The sequence below is a fragment of the Antennarius striatus genome, chromosome 1 (genome assembly GCF_040054535.1).
Source record: "Antennarius striatus isolate MH-2024 chromosome 1, ASM4005453v1, whole genome shotgun sequence".
Lineage (NCBI taxonomy): Eukaryota > Metazoa > Chordata > Actinopteri > Lophiiformes > Antennariidae > Antennarius > Antennarius striatus.
The window spans coordinates 9,665,583-9,683,146 of record NC_090776.1 but is presented as its reverse complement, the minus strand read 5'-3'; the positions used below and the strand labels follow the sequence as shown (position 1 = coordinate 9,683,146).

The 17,564-nt window shown below is 45.7% G+C and overlaps 1 protein-coding gene and 1 long non-coding RNA gene across 2 annotated transcripts in view; one reads left to right on the top strand and one right to left on the bottom strand.

Moving 5' to 3' along the window:
* The window catches only part of apba2b (amyloid beta (A4) precursor protein-binding, family A, member 2b), a 36,688-nt gene that overhangs the window by 14,416 nt on the left and 4,708 nt on the right, over nucleotides 1–17,564 (top strand). The window contains exons 3-9 of the mRNA XM_068321839.1: nucleotides 7,366–7,872; nucleotides 9,108–10,147; nucleotides 11,135–11,215; nucleotides 12,102–12,141; nucleotides 12,590–12,735; nucleotides 15,198–15,233; nucleotides 16,977–17,063. Of these exons, the coding sequence (XP_068177940.1) occupies nucleotides 7,386–7,872; nucleotides 9,108–10,147; nucleotides 11,135–11,215; nucleotides 12,102–12,141; nucleotides 12,590–12,735; nucleotides 15,198–15,233; nucleotides 16,977–17,063 (1,917 nt within the window). The 5' untranslated portion in view covers nucleotides 7,366–7,385. The remainder of the gene's footprint in view (nucleotides 1–7,365; nucleotides 7,873–9,107; nucleotides 10,148–11,134; nucleotides 11,216–12,101; nucleotides 12,142–12,589; nucleotides 12,736–15,197; nucleotides 15,234–16,976; nucleotides 17,064–17,564) is intronic.
* On the bottom strand, nucleotides 1,736–17,396 carry LOC137600289 (uncharacterized). The gene is made up of 3 exons (XR_011036917.1): nucleotides 17,262–17,396; nucleotides 15,093–15,210; nucleotides 1,736–2,625 (listed from the first exon to the last, which is right to left on the bottom strand). It is a non-coding gene; the product is annotated as an uncharacterized lncRNA (long non-coding RNA).

Sequence of the window (17,564 nt, the reverse complement as noted above, 5' to 3'; positions counted from 1 at the left end):
ATATTTCATCATTTCATGTCCCACCGCTGTATCCGCCGCAGCGGGTCACGGGGAGCTGGAGCCTATCCCAGCTGACATAGGGCATGAGGCGGGGGACACTACGGGCACGACGCCAGTGCACCGAGCCACATACAAAGACATACAAACACACACACACACACTCACTCCTACGGGCAATTTGGGACCGGCCAATCAACATGAAGCACATGCTTTTGGAGGTGGGAGGAAGCCGGAGAACCCGGAGAGAACCCACGCAGACACGGGAAGAGCATGTGAACTCCACACAGGGCAGGACTCGAACCCGGACCTGCCATGTTGTGAGGCGACAGCGCTAACCACTGCGCCACCGTGCCGCCCCGTAAATATTTATATTAGGTTATTTGAAATTGTGGTGTTTAAGTTATATAGTTTGTGTACACCACAATTTATGACTGGCTTCACGCGGGCCGGACAAGGATGTGGAAAGGTCGGGATGTGGCCCGTGGGCCGCAGTTTGTCCAGGTCTGCCCTTGGCTTTAAGTGGCGATTGATGAGATACTGATTGGTTCTCGCTTTTGCTGGGTGATTATTGAAAAACTTCTACCTTGACTAAATGAATAGGAGATGATTCTGTGTTCTAGTCGCCTTTTACGTGTTTTATCTATTCACTTAAGACGTGGCCATTTTGTGACGTCGCTTCACTCCGGGTCAGGCAGACCTCACCCCTGTCCGATGCTGAACTTCTTCGTGGTGTTCTCCACCTTACACCTTGAGTTTTGATCACGCCTCAGCATTTACGCCTTTGAAGGGGGGATGAAAACCCATCCTCCTGTTCACCAGGAGAAAAGCACCAATCAGGTCTACTGATCTCATGCTTTTGATCTGTCAACTTGCTATCTGGCGTCTTCTCGTCAGCTCTTCTTGTCTGGGTTACTCCGCCACTTCCACGTCTGAGACACTGCTGAGAAGAGATAGCACAAGCTCGTGTCAGCCTTCAGAAAAGTAAAGTCTAGCTTTCCAGCGGCGAGGGCGAGTCAGACCAGATTTGTTCGCAAAGCAGTTTCTTTACTTTAATGACGGTTGAAAGATGCTAACGTGAGCGCTGGACCTCCTACCTTGCTAGTTGATGCTCACGTTATTTCCAACCAATCCTCTTTCTCGTCAAGTTTGATGCATTTAACTTGACATTCTGCAAGCTGTTCTTCCAGGGGTCCTCCCCGACCAAAGGGTCCAAGGTCCACCCACCTCAGACTCAAACATCCTGTGGTAAATGCTTTCTCTCGTCAGTATCTAAAGCTAGTCGGCGGTTTCAATTAAAGGCTGTGAAATCGCTGCAGCATCTGTCTCCCTCTGGGGCCATTTAGCTGTGTTTAGCTCTTTGCAAGCACGGCTTGTCGCCAGGCAAACTTTGGAGACTACCTCATCCTCCTCTCTAAAAATGTAGGGCAGCCTAGCCCTGACGGTCCACCTGGCCTACCTCAGAGACCACAAACCAGACTGTGTGTTGGCGCTGTAATTGAACTGGACGATACACAGTCTGCTGCCTCGTGTTTACGCACCAGGATGCAAAGTCTAATTCCTTGTGGGCATAAACATGGTGATAGAAATGTTGTTTTTTTAAACACATGCAGACCTGTTTTCATCAGATAACGCCAACTGATTAAAAACAATAGAACTTCTTTAAATGTTTGCTTTAATGCCAAATTCAACGTACGAATAAAAGCTTAACAGCAAACTCTGTACCAGCGTCTGAAGGGATTGAGAGTCTGTGTTCACAGTCCAGATAATTAAACTACTTTTCGCAGTTTGTACATGCAGGGGAACGTGGGTTCAGCTCGGTTAGAATCCAGTCCAGGTGCACACAGTGAAATTTTTTAGAGTAAATGATAAAAAAAAAAAATCCACCATCACCATGGTGATGCACGGTTTCACTCCAGACGACAATGAGGAGAGTTTAAACAGAAGGACTTTGGTTTAATCCATCAACTGTTGAGTCCAGAACTAGAACAAATCAGATTTGTTTCTTTAATCTATACTGTTTTATAAAGCATATAAAGCATAAATGCTCGTCAAAAGGTACATTTTAGAAAATTTATATCTCCAGAATTTTTTTTTTACATAAAAACAAATGCACTTTAGCTTTGTCGGAGGTTTGCTGCTTGTGGTCCTCAAATGAAATCATGTGGTCTGATGATGCTGATCAGTCCACGAGTGTGTGATGGGTTTGTGTGTGTTTATGTTGTGTGAGGACACACACACACACCCTACACCTAAAGCGTCTCTCGTGCTTCCAAACCTGTTAAAAACCACGACGTTAGCACAATAGCATTGCTTGAATAATGTGTGTGCACGCGTGTGCTCCTTGTGTAGATGGGGGGTTATTAGATGATTGGCTGAGACAGTCATCCTCTGAAAGACTGAGCTGGAAAACAATGAGTTGCTATGGTAACACCCGAGGGTGATGCAGGAGGAGGAGGAGGAGGGTGTGTCTGCTGTGTGTCGAGCTGCGAGATGGACATTGGCTGGCAGAGTTGTGGGGGAGCGGGAAACGTGTTCCGTGGTCCTGCTGCTCGCCACGTCCCCACCATCCATCGCTTGCCGTCTCCCACATTGCTCTCTTGTTGTCGTCTCGAAGCGAGTGGGAGGCTGTAAGGAGAACAAACGCTGAATCTCAATGAGACAGCCGAGAGGAAACTCATTTTATCGCTCCGTCTCCTCCTGATGGGGCCTTTATTCCTCACTTACAGGCAGCAAAACTCAGGTTATTGTATAACCTGTGAAGGTGCGATTCACGATAAGGACGTGTTTTAGGAGTCATTTAGGTCACACAATTAGATGTTTACAAGTTCCTGTCAGCAGAGCTAACCCTAATAAAGATTTCATGGATCATGTCCTATAAGGAATTCAGACTTCTCCTAGTTGCAGACTTTAAAGCTAAAATTTTCAGCCATGCTGGGGTTTTGGGGTTGTTTTTTTTTGGTACCAGATAATTTAGGAAGTGAGAATATTGCAGGAGGAGAAGATATGACGGCTGCAGTGGTCGATAGCTGACCTCCAGTCTAAAGGCTTCCATCTTTTCAGTTGGCTGTTATATAAATTTAGGGAACGCTTGATGAAAGGAGTTCATAATCTGGTTTATTCAGTCTCCGTCTGCTATATATTTAAAAAATGATTTCCCATATCCAGGGTGGACTCAGTCAATCAATCCAAACTGAATTCTTCCCATATTAATGGGGCGGTGATTCATTTCTTCCAGCCCTGATCACAAAAGGACCAAAGGACAGATTCTAATCTGGAGCTATTATCTCCAATAATTCCAATCTTTTTAATTCTTTATAAATTATGTAAATGTACAGATAACTGATGGATTGCTCATTTGAAATACTTTATCGATTAAAAAGGGTCCATTTCAGACATCTGTCCTCGTGGTTTGATACGTTTGACTTTTGAGAAACGGTGATTTTAATATAGAAAATAATCTGGAGTTTGAAGCATAGCGGTAATAATTCACTACGGTCACAGCTGATGCTTAAACCTGCCTGAGGCGGCGCCATCAGGACTTCTTTTGGACATGCTGGCTCAAACTGAACCACAATGACCTGCATTTCCATCACGGGTTCAAACACGCCTTCACGGTCAGGTTGAAGCGTGTCTGAACGGTCAGGTTGAAGCGTGTCTGAACGGTCAAAGCTTCACTCCTGTGTGGATTATTTTTTACATTTCATTATGTAATTTTGAAAAATTTCAGCCTTGCTGCTTCACAATAAAAGCATTTAATTATGAAGAATTCATTCATTAAAGGAGAAATTAAATAGTTCTGTTAGTCTTTCATTATACAGATGGGAAGAACAGAAACAGTTATTGTAGAAGAAGAGCAACATGTATTGATATATCAGAAAATATTATCCGTCTGATCTAAAACCTTTAAAACCAAACTAGAAGTTGTGTAAAGAAAACTCAAGCGGTTTGGTTGAAGCAGCAATTTCTTCTGTGATGAGCAGCAGCGAGAAACCAGGTCTCCACTTTTTTAAAGTAATTAATTAAAGTAGGTCCTTCCTCCCCATCATTACTTTCCCTTTGGAAAGTCACAGGGGATTTCTCCACATTCAGCTCCTGCTTCTTTCCATTTTAAATTCAACAGACTCGTCTCCTTTGATTGTGAGATGAGCCGCCAGCGGAGACGGGAGACGACCCTGAAGTCTGAATTCAGACGTGTTCTGGAATCATTCATCAAAAGGATGAGGATGTGATGACTGGACATGCGACTGCGTCTGCTACTGACTGTAAACCGAGAGAAATGCAGCTTCGTTTTATTTCTTGTTGCAGAAACTGATCTATCTACATCAGGGTTATAATAAAGGATGCTTTAAGGCATGGCTGCCAGGTAACATCCTGGTGGGTGTGGCGGTGTGGGTGGGGTCACAACAACACACAAGTTTAAACCTACACTTCATCTGCGCCAAGGCAAAACCCAGCAAAAGCAGCAACTTCCTGCAGAGTGGCACGAAGACGTGGGTGTTGTTACCGCTTCAGAACACAAGTGCTCTGAAATAATCAGGAAATAAATGATCTGTAATATATTTCTCCTCCCCTACTCACATGCAGATCGGGCAACAAAGACCTTTTCTCTACACTGAGTGAGGTGACTGTGTGTTTTTAAATAGCCTAGCGGCGTTGGTAATGCTGATGTAATAACACAGCAACACGGCCGTCTGGTGTGACACGCCATTTATGTCTCTTGCAGCACTTTGTAAACAACAAAAACAATCATTACCACGCGAGACATCGGACGTGAAGCAATTTGACTAAGATCTAATGCTTTTGGATGACTAGTGTGCTTGGTCCTGATTTTTATTTGCATTTCCCAGCATGCCGAGCCCTGGTTGCATCTTGCGGTGCCGATGATTATGCAGGTTCAAAGCGTGGATAAATGGTGGCCTCAGTTTTATAGCGTCTCGCCTCAGCGTGCCTGGATGTTGTCGGGTTTTACAGTCTGGCTGATAATCATCACTTCACAGTCTGCAGGATAAACGACTCTCTTGTGTTACAACCCCCAACCCAACCAACCCCCCCACATTAAAGCCTGACTGTCGCATTCACTGCTGAGAACAGAGGTCATACCTTAGAATTCAAGGCAGAGGTATATTAGTATTCCTGAAGCCCACACTCTGACTGAGCCATCTGCCGCCTCAGAACCGCTTCCTTCACCCTCCGTCTTCTCCTCAGCCTTGCTTTTACACACACACACACACACACACACGCACTCGCACAGACACACGTGTCTTCCAAACAAGGGGAGGGTGTGACGATGATAAAGCTTCGTCGTATTGATCGTACCGTAGACGACGCCCTTTGTGGCACAAGTGAAAAAAGGTCCCGCACAAGTGGTCGCCAGCTGCAGCTCAAGGAAGACAATTGGAATAGACCAAGCAGACAAGCGTGTGTGTGTGTGTGTGCGTGCGTGCATGCGTGTGTGTGTGTGTGTGTGTGTGTGTGTATAAAGTGATGAAGCCAGCTAGATTCTGGCTTCTTCTTTGCACCAATTATTTTCTTTACCCGCTCCATTCCTATGCAGGTTCCCGTGGGGCTGGAGCCCGTCCCTGCATACATTGGGAAGAAGGCGAAGACACAACCCATGAAAAAGAGACCGACTCAGACACACAATCCTGTAAAAGCCGAGGAGAACAGCTCTCCACTTGTTTTTGATGCATTGCATCACGCATGGCGAAGTGGCCGGTTTAAGTCCGACGAAGGTTCAGCCATAAGAACACATTTATGCAGGTTGAATGATCGCAAATATTAAGTCACAGCTTTCTGTGAATTTAATCGTTGTGTTCTACATGGTATAAGTGGTCAAAATGGAAAAAGTGGAAAATACAAAAAAAAAACCCTCTCTGCAGGAACATTACCGATTCAGAGAGGCATTATCCCCTCAACAGTTGCTTCAAGCAGCGATTCATTATCAATAACGAGCGTCTGGAGCTGAATGGAGCCCCCCATGTGGCCACAAACAAAGCAGCAGATTAAAGAATACTGGACCTGCTTCATGTTGACGCTAAAAGGACTAAATCATGAAAAGCAAACACATCCAGTGGGTACAAACATGTCCTAAAGCATGTACAGCAAAAAGGAGGCACCGCAACACCAGAAAAAGAGGGTTTGGCGAATACAGGGGGGTCAAAGGGTATCAGTCCCAGGGGGATGCAGTTACCCTTAGTTACCAATCTGCAAGCCCTAGTACGGGGAATTTGAGGCGGGTCCGAGTCTGTGAAGGGAGGATGCTGGGATGTTAAGTGGAGGGAAAAGGTGGGTGGAGTCAGTGTGTAGCAGCTGGTGGGGGGAGGGGAGAAGGGAGGGTGTGAAGATGGGACGTTTGGGGCTGCTGCTGCATCGCTTCCCAGCTTCGTCAACGGCGGTTCCTGTTTGCTGAGCTCGTTTGCTAAAGGTCATGACGGTACACTTCATCAGCACGTTCTGCACCGACACCCTGCCAGCAGCAAACACGTTTCTGTCAGTCCAGAAATCCAGAAACCTCCCCTGACTTTCCAGTAGAGGAACCAAATGCGTGTGTTTGCATTTGTGTGTGTTCATTTTTTCTGGGTTTGTCTCAGAGAGGATGCGTTTGTACCAGGTTGTGTCGAGCTAATTAACCGATGGTGGATTGACGATGGTGGAGAAATGTAATTACAGTTACGTACAAAGGGACGACTCATCTCTGAGGAAGGGTTTTTCATAGCAACTCGATAACACAATACAGAGGAGATGCTGAGGACATGGGTGACAGACTGTTCAGCGCTTGTGAGCTCAACTGGTGGATAATGCTGAGCACACACTCACATTCAACACCTCCGCTCGATTTAAAGTCATCTCTGTGGCATGCTTTTGTTGGTGGGAGGAAAAAGTATGGACTCAGGGTTCTTCTTCCCCACAAGGAGGATTCATTTGGCTTCTCCTCCCCTACACTGTTTCACCAGATTGGGCAGGAAGAGACTTTATCGTCTCCCAAGTTGGCCATTTTCAGTTGGCGAGCTGAAGGATCACGTCTTTACAAGCCCTCATTGACATCTGTGAATTCGTCAGGACAAATGAGAGGAGATGACCTTGATTCAACTATTGATTCTCTCTCCTACGAGGCCCTATGGGGCTCGTGTGCAGGTGTCGTGTTTCAAAAGGCTCTGCTGTTCATCTGAATCTCAGCCGAGTAGCCGAAGTCAAAGTCGTGCCTCGTTTGCACAAAATTGTTGCTTTAATGAGGCGCTGTGAACTTTCCTGGACAGCTGAAACACACATTGGTGTTAAATTTGATGCTGGTCTGCTGTGTATAGGTGGATTAACAAACATGTCGCGCTAACGTCACTCTTATATGTCTTTGCCCCCCCCCCCCAGGATCAAAGCGATAGCGATGCATGGCCTGTAGACCACCGAACATGGCCCACAGGAAGAGGCCAGGGACCGGTGGAGGAAACAATATGGCAGCTCCAGGCCCTGCCTCTTGTCCCGCCTCTCATCCTACAGAGTCACATGATCTGAAAGCCCTGCCTCCGAGGCGTCGTCCGGTTCGCTACCCCAAAGAGTCCCGTAATCTGAAGCCCCTCCCCCACAGTGGCAAGCCACAGTATTCCCCTCCAAAATCCCAAGAGGTGAGCTGCAACCATACAGATGTGGACGTGGATGTGGAAGTGGACACAGAGATAGAAGTGAAGCAGTACAGCAACCAAGAGGAGGCGCAACTGGACGACCAGCGGCCAGCCACGCCCCCCACCTCGGAACACGACCAAGACCAAGACGACCCGGACAGGGTGGACTTCCCCGGTGGAGCCGACAGCCTAGACGACGACTCCAGCTCTGACTACATTAACAACACCTCCGACGATGAGGAAGACTATGATGACGGTGAGCGCCATGTCGATGAACCTTTGATGGTTATCACAGATAAAGACTTTATCCTCGCCGGTATCTGTTCTTATTGTTACTTATCTGTCTGTAAATTTAATAAAATATTGAGGCGACACTTAAACGTGACCTTTAAGACATTTAAATGCATAAACAGCTGAAGCTGAACTAAAAAGAGAGGCTGGGATTTACACAAAAATGTTGACACCCACAGTTTCTGCTGCCTGGAATCACACCTTTGTGAATCGTACCTGTGTGACAGCAGGATATGATCGGTTGTGAACACCTGCACAACTCACCTGTCATGCATGCAACAATCTGAACAATTTAGTAGCACATCGGTCTGGCCATTATCAGAATAGGAAAACACAAAAAGGTTGACAAAGAGATACAATCTCATTTACATTTAAGTGATCTGGCCTCCAGAGACCGTTTGCAAAGAGCAAATCCAAAAATTTGAGCCGGAAAATAGTAATTTTATTGTTATGCAGCACAGACTCACCAAAATCATCCGATACTTCATTCCACTTCTGCTGGAGGTATTTACACCAATGTCTCAGTTTGGGAATAAATTTATTGGAGGAAAAACATTCAATAACCAAAAAGCACATTACTCGGGCGGCAAAGGGGATAAAAATGAGATGATGACCTTGACCTTGAGCAAACTAGTTCAAGGTCAAATTTCAACTTTTGTACACTCAGGAACCGGATAAGGTAGAAAGACGAGAGAGAAGGCCAGTGCTTTGATCTATGGTCTGACTTTCTATCCTGAGATATTTTCTACATATCTCAGAAACCGAATAAGATAGAAAGACGAAACAAAAGGTGTCATATTCAGAGACACAAGGGAATGATAATTACATCACAACCTTGACCTTCACAAACCAGGTCAAGGTCACATTTTCACTTTTATACCTTCTTAGGTACACATCTCTGAAACCTGATGACAAATAGAATGCACCAGTTATATGTTGGATCATGGGTCTTTTATTAAATGACCCTGACGTATAAAAATAGGTCAGGGTAAAATTTTGAATTCAGGGGTGTCGCGGGATGTTGCACTCTCTGACTGCCTTGTTTAAACTTACGTTTGATGAGACAGTTGAATGAATCGTTTCGTTATGGGAACAACTCCTTCTTGCTGTTGCATGACTTTAATTGTTCGGTATGTTTTGTGGTTTTAAGTGTTACTCCAGGTATTAAGAATCTTCTTGGGGGTTCATTCATCTCTGCAGGGCTGGCGGAGGAGGATGAAGGTGTGACTTATTACATCCGCTACTGCCCAGAGGACGACAGCTACCTGGAAGGCATGGACTGCAGCAGCCAGGGAGACTGCAACCACGGCCACGGTCAGGGTGACTGCACCGGCACCACCAGCAGGGTCCACGCTAATGCATGCCAAGAGGGGGAGGAAGGGTGGGTCCAGGAGGGGGAGGTCGAGGGGGAGGTGAGAGAGGAAGAATGGGTAGAAGATGAGGAGGGAGAAGAGGCTGTGAGGGAAGAGTGGAGAGAAGAGGAGGAAGAGGGGAGGGAAGGGTGGCGAGAGACAGATGAGGAGGTGAGGGAGGAGTGGAGGGAGGTGGGCCAGGTCAGGAAGGAGCAGTGGGCGGGACGGGAGTGGCGCAGAGCGGAGGAGTGGGGGGTGGGCGAGGGGGAGGTCCGATGCGAGGTGGTGGAGCAAGACCCAGATGAGCAGATATACAACGGAAGGCCAGAGCCCATTCTGGACCACCACCATCACCTGCACCTTCAGCCGACCTTCCAAGACGCCCTGCACCGGCCAGAGGAAGAGGAGGAGGCAGAAAGTGAGGAGTACTGCCCTAATGAGGAAGAAGATGAGGAGGAGGATGTTGCAGTGGACAGACATGGAAGGGCCTACACTGGAGACTACTATGCCCCGGAGGACAATGGGAACTCGGTGCCGGTGTCTCCGTACCACAGTCGTAAGGTGCTGGTGGTGGAGGGGGAGACGGGGGAGGAAGCCGAGGAGGACATTGACCAAATTGTTGCAGAAATAAAGATGAGTATGAGCATGGGGAGTCTAAGCAGCAGCACTGACCAAAGCCCAGAGGAGCTGGCCCAAGACCCGGCGCCCAGCGACTATTCTCAGCCCAAGCCAGATGCAACCCCCTACCTGCCGACGCACCATCGTCACAACAGCAGGCCCAAGTCCCTGAACCTGCCGTCCATGCACCACAACAACCCTGACCTCCAGAGGGGCCTGAAGGCGCATCCACGGTCCCCTGAAGACAGGCAGAGGTGGACACAGGAGCAGGTGAGGAGTTTGAGTTCCTCTATCGTACATTGTCATGATCAGGTCTAGCTCAGTTCACTGAACCACCAGGTTTTTCCATCAATGGATTTGTTTTTCATCCTTAATGGTGTAGGCATGTTCCCAGAATGCCACCAGCCATCAGGCTTAAATTATAAGAGTGGTCCGGGGACCATGAGGCATCATTTTCACACATGAATTGGCCCCTGCAGAATCCAAACCTGAATCCCGTTCAAAATCGTTGGGATGTGCTGGAGAACAATTTGCTCAGTCGCCTGAATCGCCCATTGTCGTAAAAATTAATTAAGGATGGAAATAAACCAAACTAATGCCGTAAAACAAAATATCAGAGAAGATTTTTCTTTTTGGGCCGTGCTGTGAAGAAAGTCAGAGAGATGAAAAGACCATAGCTATGTTTGAATCTAAAAAATAGCTAAAGGCTGAACCCCAGCCTTCATCTTTCTCTCACAGGCCTGGATGAATATCACACAGGCACATCGATAGACTCAAACACATCTAGAACCCCCTCCTTTCCCCTCAAACACACACACACAAACACAAACACACACACACACACACACACACATAAAAGCAGAAGAACGATAATCCCCCTTGTGCAGCATGCTGATATGCACCTGCCCCACTGTGGGCACATGTGCAGGTACATTCGCTGAACTGGGTCAGACGGTACGACTCCATTAAATTAGCAGAATATGACAGATCTGATGAAAACGTTCCTTGTTCTTCAGCGTGACCCTCAAATGACCCTCGAATGTACCACGAATCCGACCTGACTCCTGAAACCCTAACCCAATCAGCGTGAGTGTGTGTGTGTGTGTTTGTGTGTGTGTGTGTGTGTGTGTGTGTGTGTGTGTGTGTGTGTGTGTGTGTGTGTGTATGTGTTTGTGTGTGTATTTCTCAGCTTGGCTCTTCGGGTTTATCATATTCTAATCCTGATCTTGCACCTGCTCTTCTGTGTCGACCCGCCAGGTGAGCAACGGCGCAGAGCAACCCAGAAAACAGCAGCGCTCTGACCTCAACGTTCCTTTGGAGAACAACAACGTATCGGAGGTGAGACGCCGCCACCGGATACCGTCACAGCGTGGAACGCGTCGCCGTTTCGATGGGGCGAGGAAGTTTACGCATTAAGGAGAGGATATTGTTGTTCGCATGTGCACACGTGTGGCGTGACTGATTATATCGGTAATTGTGTAATTACAGCCTGCTGCTGTAGGCCTGGCTAATAAAGCATCCTATCTGCTCGCCGTTTTTATGAAAGCCATTTTTTACCAAGATGTCTCCAGTCACGTCTCCCTGGGTGGAATTACAGTGTTTGATTGTGAAGTGAGCAGGTTAGAGTGGATCCAGGGGAATGATTCACCGAGCTCTCCAAGGCCATCTCGTGTCTTCAGCTCCTTCCTCCCCCGTCCACCTCCACAGACCCACATATGAAGTGGATTCTTTATATAGAACCACGTTTGTAGTGTTCTTAAGAAAGGTGCGTGTGCCAGGTTTGAGCAGCTGTCAGCTGTAAATGCATGTAACCCCATGATTGTGAGGCAAATTAAAGGAATGTTTGAATATTTATATCTTTCAAAGAAAAAGGCATCAAAGGGAATCGCTCGTTTATTGATTTCTGAGGGGGTTTCTGACCGCATTCGGAGATTAAACTGTGTGAATGTTAGTAAGAGCTTGAATCCCAAGTCATTTAACTAGGTAGAGAGATTTGTGTGATATCAGATCGAATCACGTTTTACCAAATTTGCTGCCATTACAAGAAATTAAAGTTGATATAGAGCCTGTTTATCTTCTTTAACCACTTTCAGAGTACTTTTTCTTGTCTGGGTCGAGCGTTTCGCCCGACAGGAGTCACATCCAGAGGGCGGCGTGTGGTTTTGCCGAGACATCCTTAAATCATTCGCCCATTAATCTGTCGTCTCCCGTTTCTCTCTTCTAGCCAACAAAGAAGGTTGCATCATTCCCCAGCTTTGTCGATGGTAAGTTCATTTGTCTGCACATCTGCTGTTGGATAAAATCACAATATTGTAATTGCATGGAAACATTCCAAGTGTGTATCTGCCGTTCGGTCCGTTCCGTCAGGAGCACAGGCGTAGCTTTTTCAGTGGTGCTTCTGGTTAGATGGTCAAGCTGTATAGATCATAAAGGCACTCTTTACCCTCAAGTGAGCGTCTGAGAATCCACATCAACCCATCACAGATGCAGACTTATCTCAACCCCCCCGCCAGCGCCTCACTCCACCGACTCACGCCTCAATCTGAACATCCAGATCAACATTTGGCTCAGTCCTTCTCGTGACACGTCGACATCTGTGATTACTGAATGCCCTCACCGCCGCACACCTGGCCCTCTTTGTCTTCCCAACAATCTGTCCTTCCCTTTGACTTCCTCATTAATCACCATCCTCTATACTTCTCTGTGGTCCAGTTCCAGGACCCTGCGAACCAGAAGACCTGATTGATGGCATTATCTTTGCTGCTAACTACCTGGGTTCGACCCAGCTGCTGTCTGAGAGGAACCCCTCAAAGAACATACGCATGATGCAGGCCCAGGAGGCTGTCAGCAGGGTCAAGGTACGCAAAAACACCGCTCGGTCTGGCACACACCGTAGTTAATCCACTTCCTTTTCATTATTCTCCTCAATGAAATAGAGACCAATAAGCAAGACGTGCCTCCTGGTTGGCGCTAAATGTACGGTAAGTCATTTCTGGGCCGTATTTGACGCATCGAGGTTCCATCAGGGGTAACTCTACCCGACAGTAGATTGGACAGACTTTCTGATGGCACGAAAAAAGACTCTGAGAAGTTCTCACAATAAAACTTTTTAATTGCTTCCTTTCACATAAAGACTTCTAAGGTTGTATTTGTTTAAATCTCAAAGGACAGCGCTCTGCTATTCTATGAAATGCTTTATGTGGTTTATCATTGGTTCTTACTAGGGATCATGAGGTGCTTTGAGTTTCACATATTGTTGATTTTTAATGCTAGTAACATTTACATGAATATCAGTGCTGCATTAGTCTGGAACAAAGCGTTACGGCTGGATTATTAGGCGTGGGTCGTCTTCCAGGGAGGCTAAACTACGTGGCTGGATTGGACACAACCGGCTCCGTAATGGAGCTGCTGGCATGTGAGCGTTCTGTCTCCCTGGTTGATGCTTGCTTCCTGCTGTTGGCTAATGTTGTTGTGATATTCCCATTTGGAAGACAGAGGACGGGACCGGTGCAGAGCAGAGAAGCTTACCACACATGCTTCCATTAGCTTGATAGATCACTATTCCTCTGCCAAAAGGTGCTTGTGTTGAATTTAACGTAAAAATCCACTCAAAGCATCTCTCTTTGGGGGGGAAGAAGGTCCAACTTGTGATTGCATCACATTTATATGTGATGCGTTGACATCACGTAGTGTTGATGTCATGGCGTTCCATTTGGACACCGACGTCATGGGAACGCAAGCTTGGAGGTATTTCTAAATATTAAATGACCTAACTTTTGTTGTGAAGCAGAAATATCGTTATTATTCAATATTTTCAGGCTTCCCTTCATGTGGCGCTTGCCTGGTGTTCACTGCTGACATCTAACACCAATTCTGCAGAAATTGGAGGGCTAATTAGCCATTAGCGACTGTTTATCTCTCGAGACCTTCTGGTAGTCGCTTGTTGAGGCAAACATTGTGGATCACTTTGTGGTGAAGCCGGTGGAATTGGGAATGTTGGAGTTTTAGGCCAAAACAGAAAAGAATCAAATAACTTGAAAGGAGGTCGCAGTCGAAACTACCAATGCTCCAACCATTTCATTCAACAGTACAGATGATTGGCTGTGATTGAGATGAAATATAAACATGAGTGCTAATAAATGACTTATTAAATATACTGTATGTTAAACTGATCAAACTAATTTGTATTTAGATGCTTGCCTCCTTATCCTTAACAGTTCAAACAAACGAAGAAGAGAGACAGGAAGTGACACAAGTACAGAAACTTATCGGCCGGTAGAAGTAAATCTTTTCAAATCTGCGTTCCATCTCAGTTACTTCAGTTACGTCTGAGTCGAATTCTCTGCAAGAAGTACAGTTGGAATGAAACCATGGCAACGCTTAGTTATCACCTTTTAGCGCCCTGCTTGGAAGAGGTCCATTGAACGAGAAGTCATACATTATCTCCTCCCATCTCGTAAAAATGCATTTTTAATCTTTGACTGTCAGCTGTGCTCAAACGGGAACATGCATGCAACAACAAACAGGAATCCAGATCACGCCTCTCCAGATCAAGCACACATGTTAGCACTTACACTCTGAATTTGATCTCTATTGGCATGATGCTGGCGTTCTCAGATGTAATATTTATGCCCCCCCCCCCCATCACTGAGTCTTTCATGCCATCCCTTCACAGCAGAGCGGTAGATGTTGCTGAAAGCCTCAGATGTTTGCGAGCTGACGGAGGAAAAAACAATAAAGCGGAAGACGAGTCGTCGTCGTGGAGGTTTCTGCTTCGTCCTGCTAATGCGTTAGCCTTGCTAAACTGCCCCCCCCCCCAAGTTAATCTCCATGCCATTTAAATGACTTATCTGATCACGCAATGTCAATCCTTGCTAGGGGCTTCACCCACTGGTGATAGCCAGTTCTATGAGCACAGAGCTTTTTTCCATACCTGTTTAGAATGACAGACCGGTGTCAGTTAATGTCTGCGTCTTTTTGATTTGTCATGTTTAAAAAAAAAAAAAGAAGAAAAGCAATTATTCCCATTTATTTTTATATAATTGCTGTTTTTCCCCCCACCTGATTTGTATCTGATAACCAACACGGCTGTGCTGAACGCTGTCTCGACGAACATACGATCACGCTTCATCTCTCTGTCTCTCTGTCCCTTTCTCTTTCTTCGAGAGCAATGATAGCAAACCAGCCGTTTGGTTCGGAGCTTTTATTGTCTTACCTTCTTTTATTCACCTTCTTTATTTTCCTCCTCCCCTCCCTCCTGTTTTTGTGCTCCCGTACCCGCCGACCTTGTCTCGTCCCAACGCCCCGTCCTGCCTGCCAGAGGGTACAGAAGGCTGCCAAAATCAAGAAAAAGGCGGTGTGTAATAAACAAAGCAAAAGGAAGACCCTTTGGCCACTTTGGCTCTACTGACATCTTTTCATTTGTGCCTGTTCTCATGTGTCTTTTCCCTCATTCGTCGTGCGCATTCATCAAGTCAAGCCAATCGTCATCAGGTTTCCCAGAACTCAAGGCAATCATCCTTTGTTTTATGTGAATAGCTTTGCATTCTGGCAGTGAGAGGCTCTTCTAGGTCTGTGCAGCACCCTAGAACCTTTGATTTTTGAACACAGGAACCAGAAAACATGTGAGCACGACTGTAGGAAGAAACTCTTCAAGCCTGTGTAACAACGCCTGAATCATTAACGACATAAATAAAATCTGCACATTGAAAATACAAAAACTTTTAGGTTTTATGCTCATTCGCTTCCTCGAGCTGCTAAAAAAAGTACAGGAAGTGATTCGAGGAGAAAAACAAGGACTGTTATTAGCGTTTTAAAGTCAAATTAATTTTGAGGAGCATTTTTGAGCCACTAAAAATGTCGAACCATCTGCTCGCTCGCATTATAAATAAACCAAGATGACTGGAAATGAAACCAGATACCGAAGCGCTTTGTCTAGTTCCTGGAGCAAGTGGGATATGTCGAATCAGTGCTGAAGACGCGGCTTCGTTTTAGCTCCAGTACAAACAATATTTACCAGCAACGACGTTCAGCAGCTGCAACTCGATTTGAATTCCTGCTTTTAATGACCGTTAGGAAAAAGCATTTATGATTTTTAAATTGAGTGCATGCTGAATATGTGTGTGATTAATTAGCATCGCAGTACATGTTCTTGCTGCTTTGAACGCTGGTGATCATTAGAAACAGTAAAAGAATGAGTCATAAAACAACTTCACTATGACTTCATATGTTCTAGGTTTATTATAATTTAAATAACTTTAAGGGCAGCTCAACAGGAAACTTGAACAGATTTCTGCTGCAGTTCTTTGGTTTCTTTATGTTGTGATCAGGTTGTGAACGTCAGACCCACTGGCTGATTATTTTCCCTACAGTCCACTGAATACCAAAACAAAATCAATTTGGAACCAGGAGCATCTCTGCCTCATCACTGCTCACAAATGATCCAGCTGTACCGTTTACTCTCCAATCACATTCCTTTTCCTTTTATTCCAGGCTGAAGGCGCTCTAGAAAACGTGAACTATCGAAATGAAAGCAGACGGAGACGCGATCGCATCTTTGATTCAATTTCGACCATCAGATACCCGATAGGAATCAAAATTAACATTAGAAGCCCTTCACATAGTCACCCTTGAAGTACATGATTTAATTACAGCTACACATTTTATTAATGTTTTTTTGCATTATTGCCGTATGAATGCAACACATCTGGCTTTTTTTTTAACTAAGTGAAATCAAATTAATTATGTTAGCCTGCGCTGTGCAGTGATTAGATGGAAATCTGTGCAGGCTGAACCCGCATCGCTCTCATTTGCAAACCAGCCGGCTGGTGCAGGATTTTAGTGTCGAGTTGTTTCCCGTTTCCATGCCAGCTCGCCATCCTCGTGCCAAAACAGTTAATTTCAACTAACAACACTGCCAAACACTTTCTTTTCCTGCCTTTTCCACCTCACCTATGGATCCAACAACCTGTGCATCTAACAAGCATTTCCCTAGATGGGCCCTAAGCTTAGTGTTGAATGAACAGGTACAGAGATCATTAGCAGTCGAGGTTGAAGGAGACAACCTGACTGAGTTGAGTTTGGTTTTTCTTTACCACAGAGCGCAGATGGAGACACCCACACCCTGACTGAGGTTGATCTGTTCATCTCCACCCAGAGGATCAAAGTTCTCAATGCGGACTCACAGGTGAGCGCCGATAAGAACACGAACGCCTTCGAAACGAAAACACGAAAGTCTTCTCCACATGTGAAGCGGGATATTAATGAAAAAATGTAACTGATTTGAACTCAGAATCTAAATTATGAAGGAATTCAGAAAACATTGATCACAGGAAAATTCACAGAAAAGAAGTTGAAAATTGAATGAATGCAAAGATTAACTTACATAGACCAGGAAATTGAAGTCACCAGTATCCAATCACGGGCATGGGGACTGAATCCACTGAGTTGATGGCAGACAGGTGAGGAGGGAGGAACCAAGAACAGGCACCAGGTAGGAACAATCACAGTCAGAGTGGAGACAAAAGTAGGAGACAGACAATAAACTAACGTAGACAGGAAATACATGAGCATAAAGGGGCGGAAAGGTCCGACTGTGAACTGATACGAAAATGCAAAAGACACAGGAAATAACACAGGAAATGGAAAGGAGACACAGGAAGTCTGTTACGAAATAAAACAAAGTAAA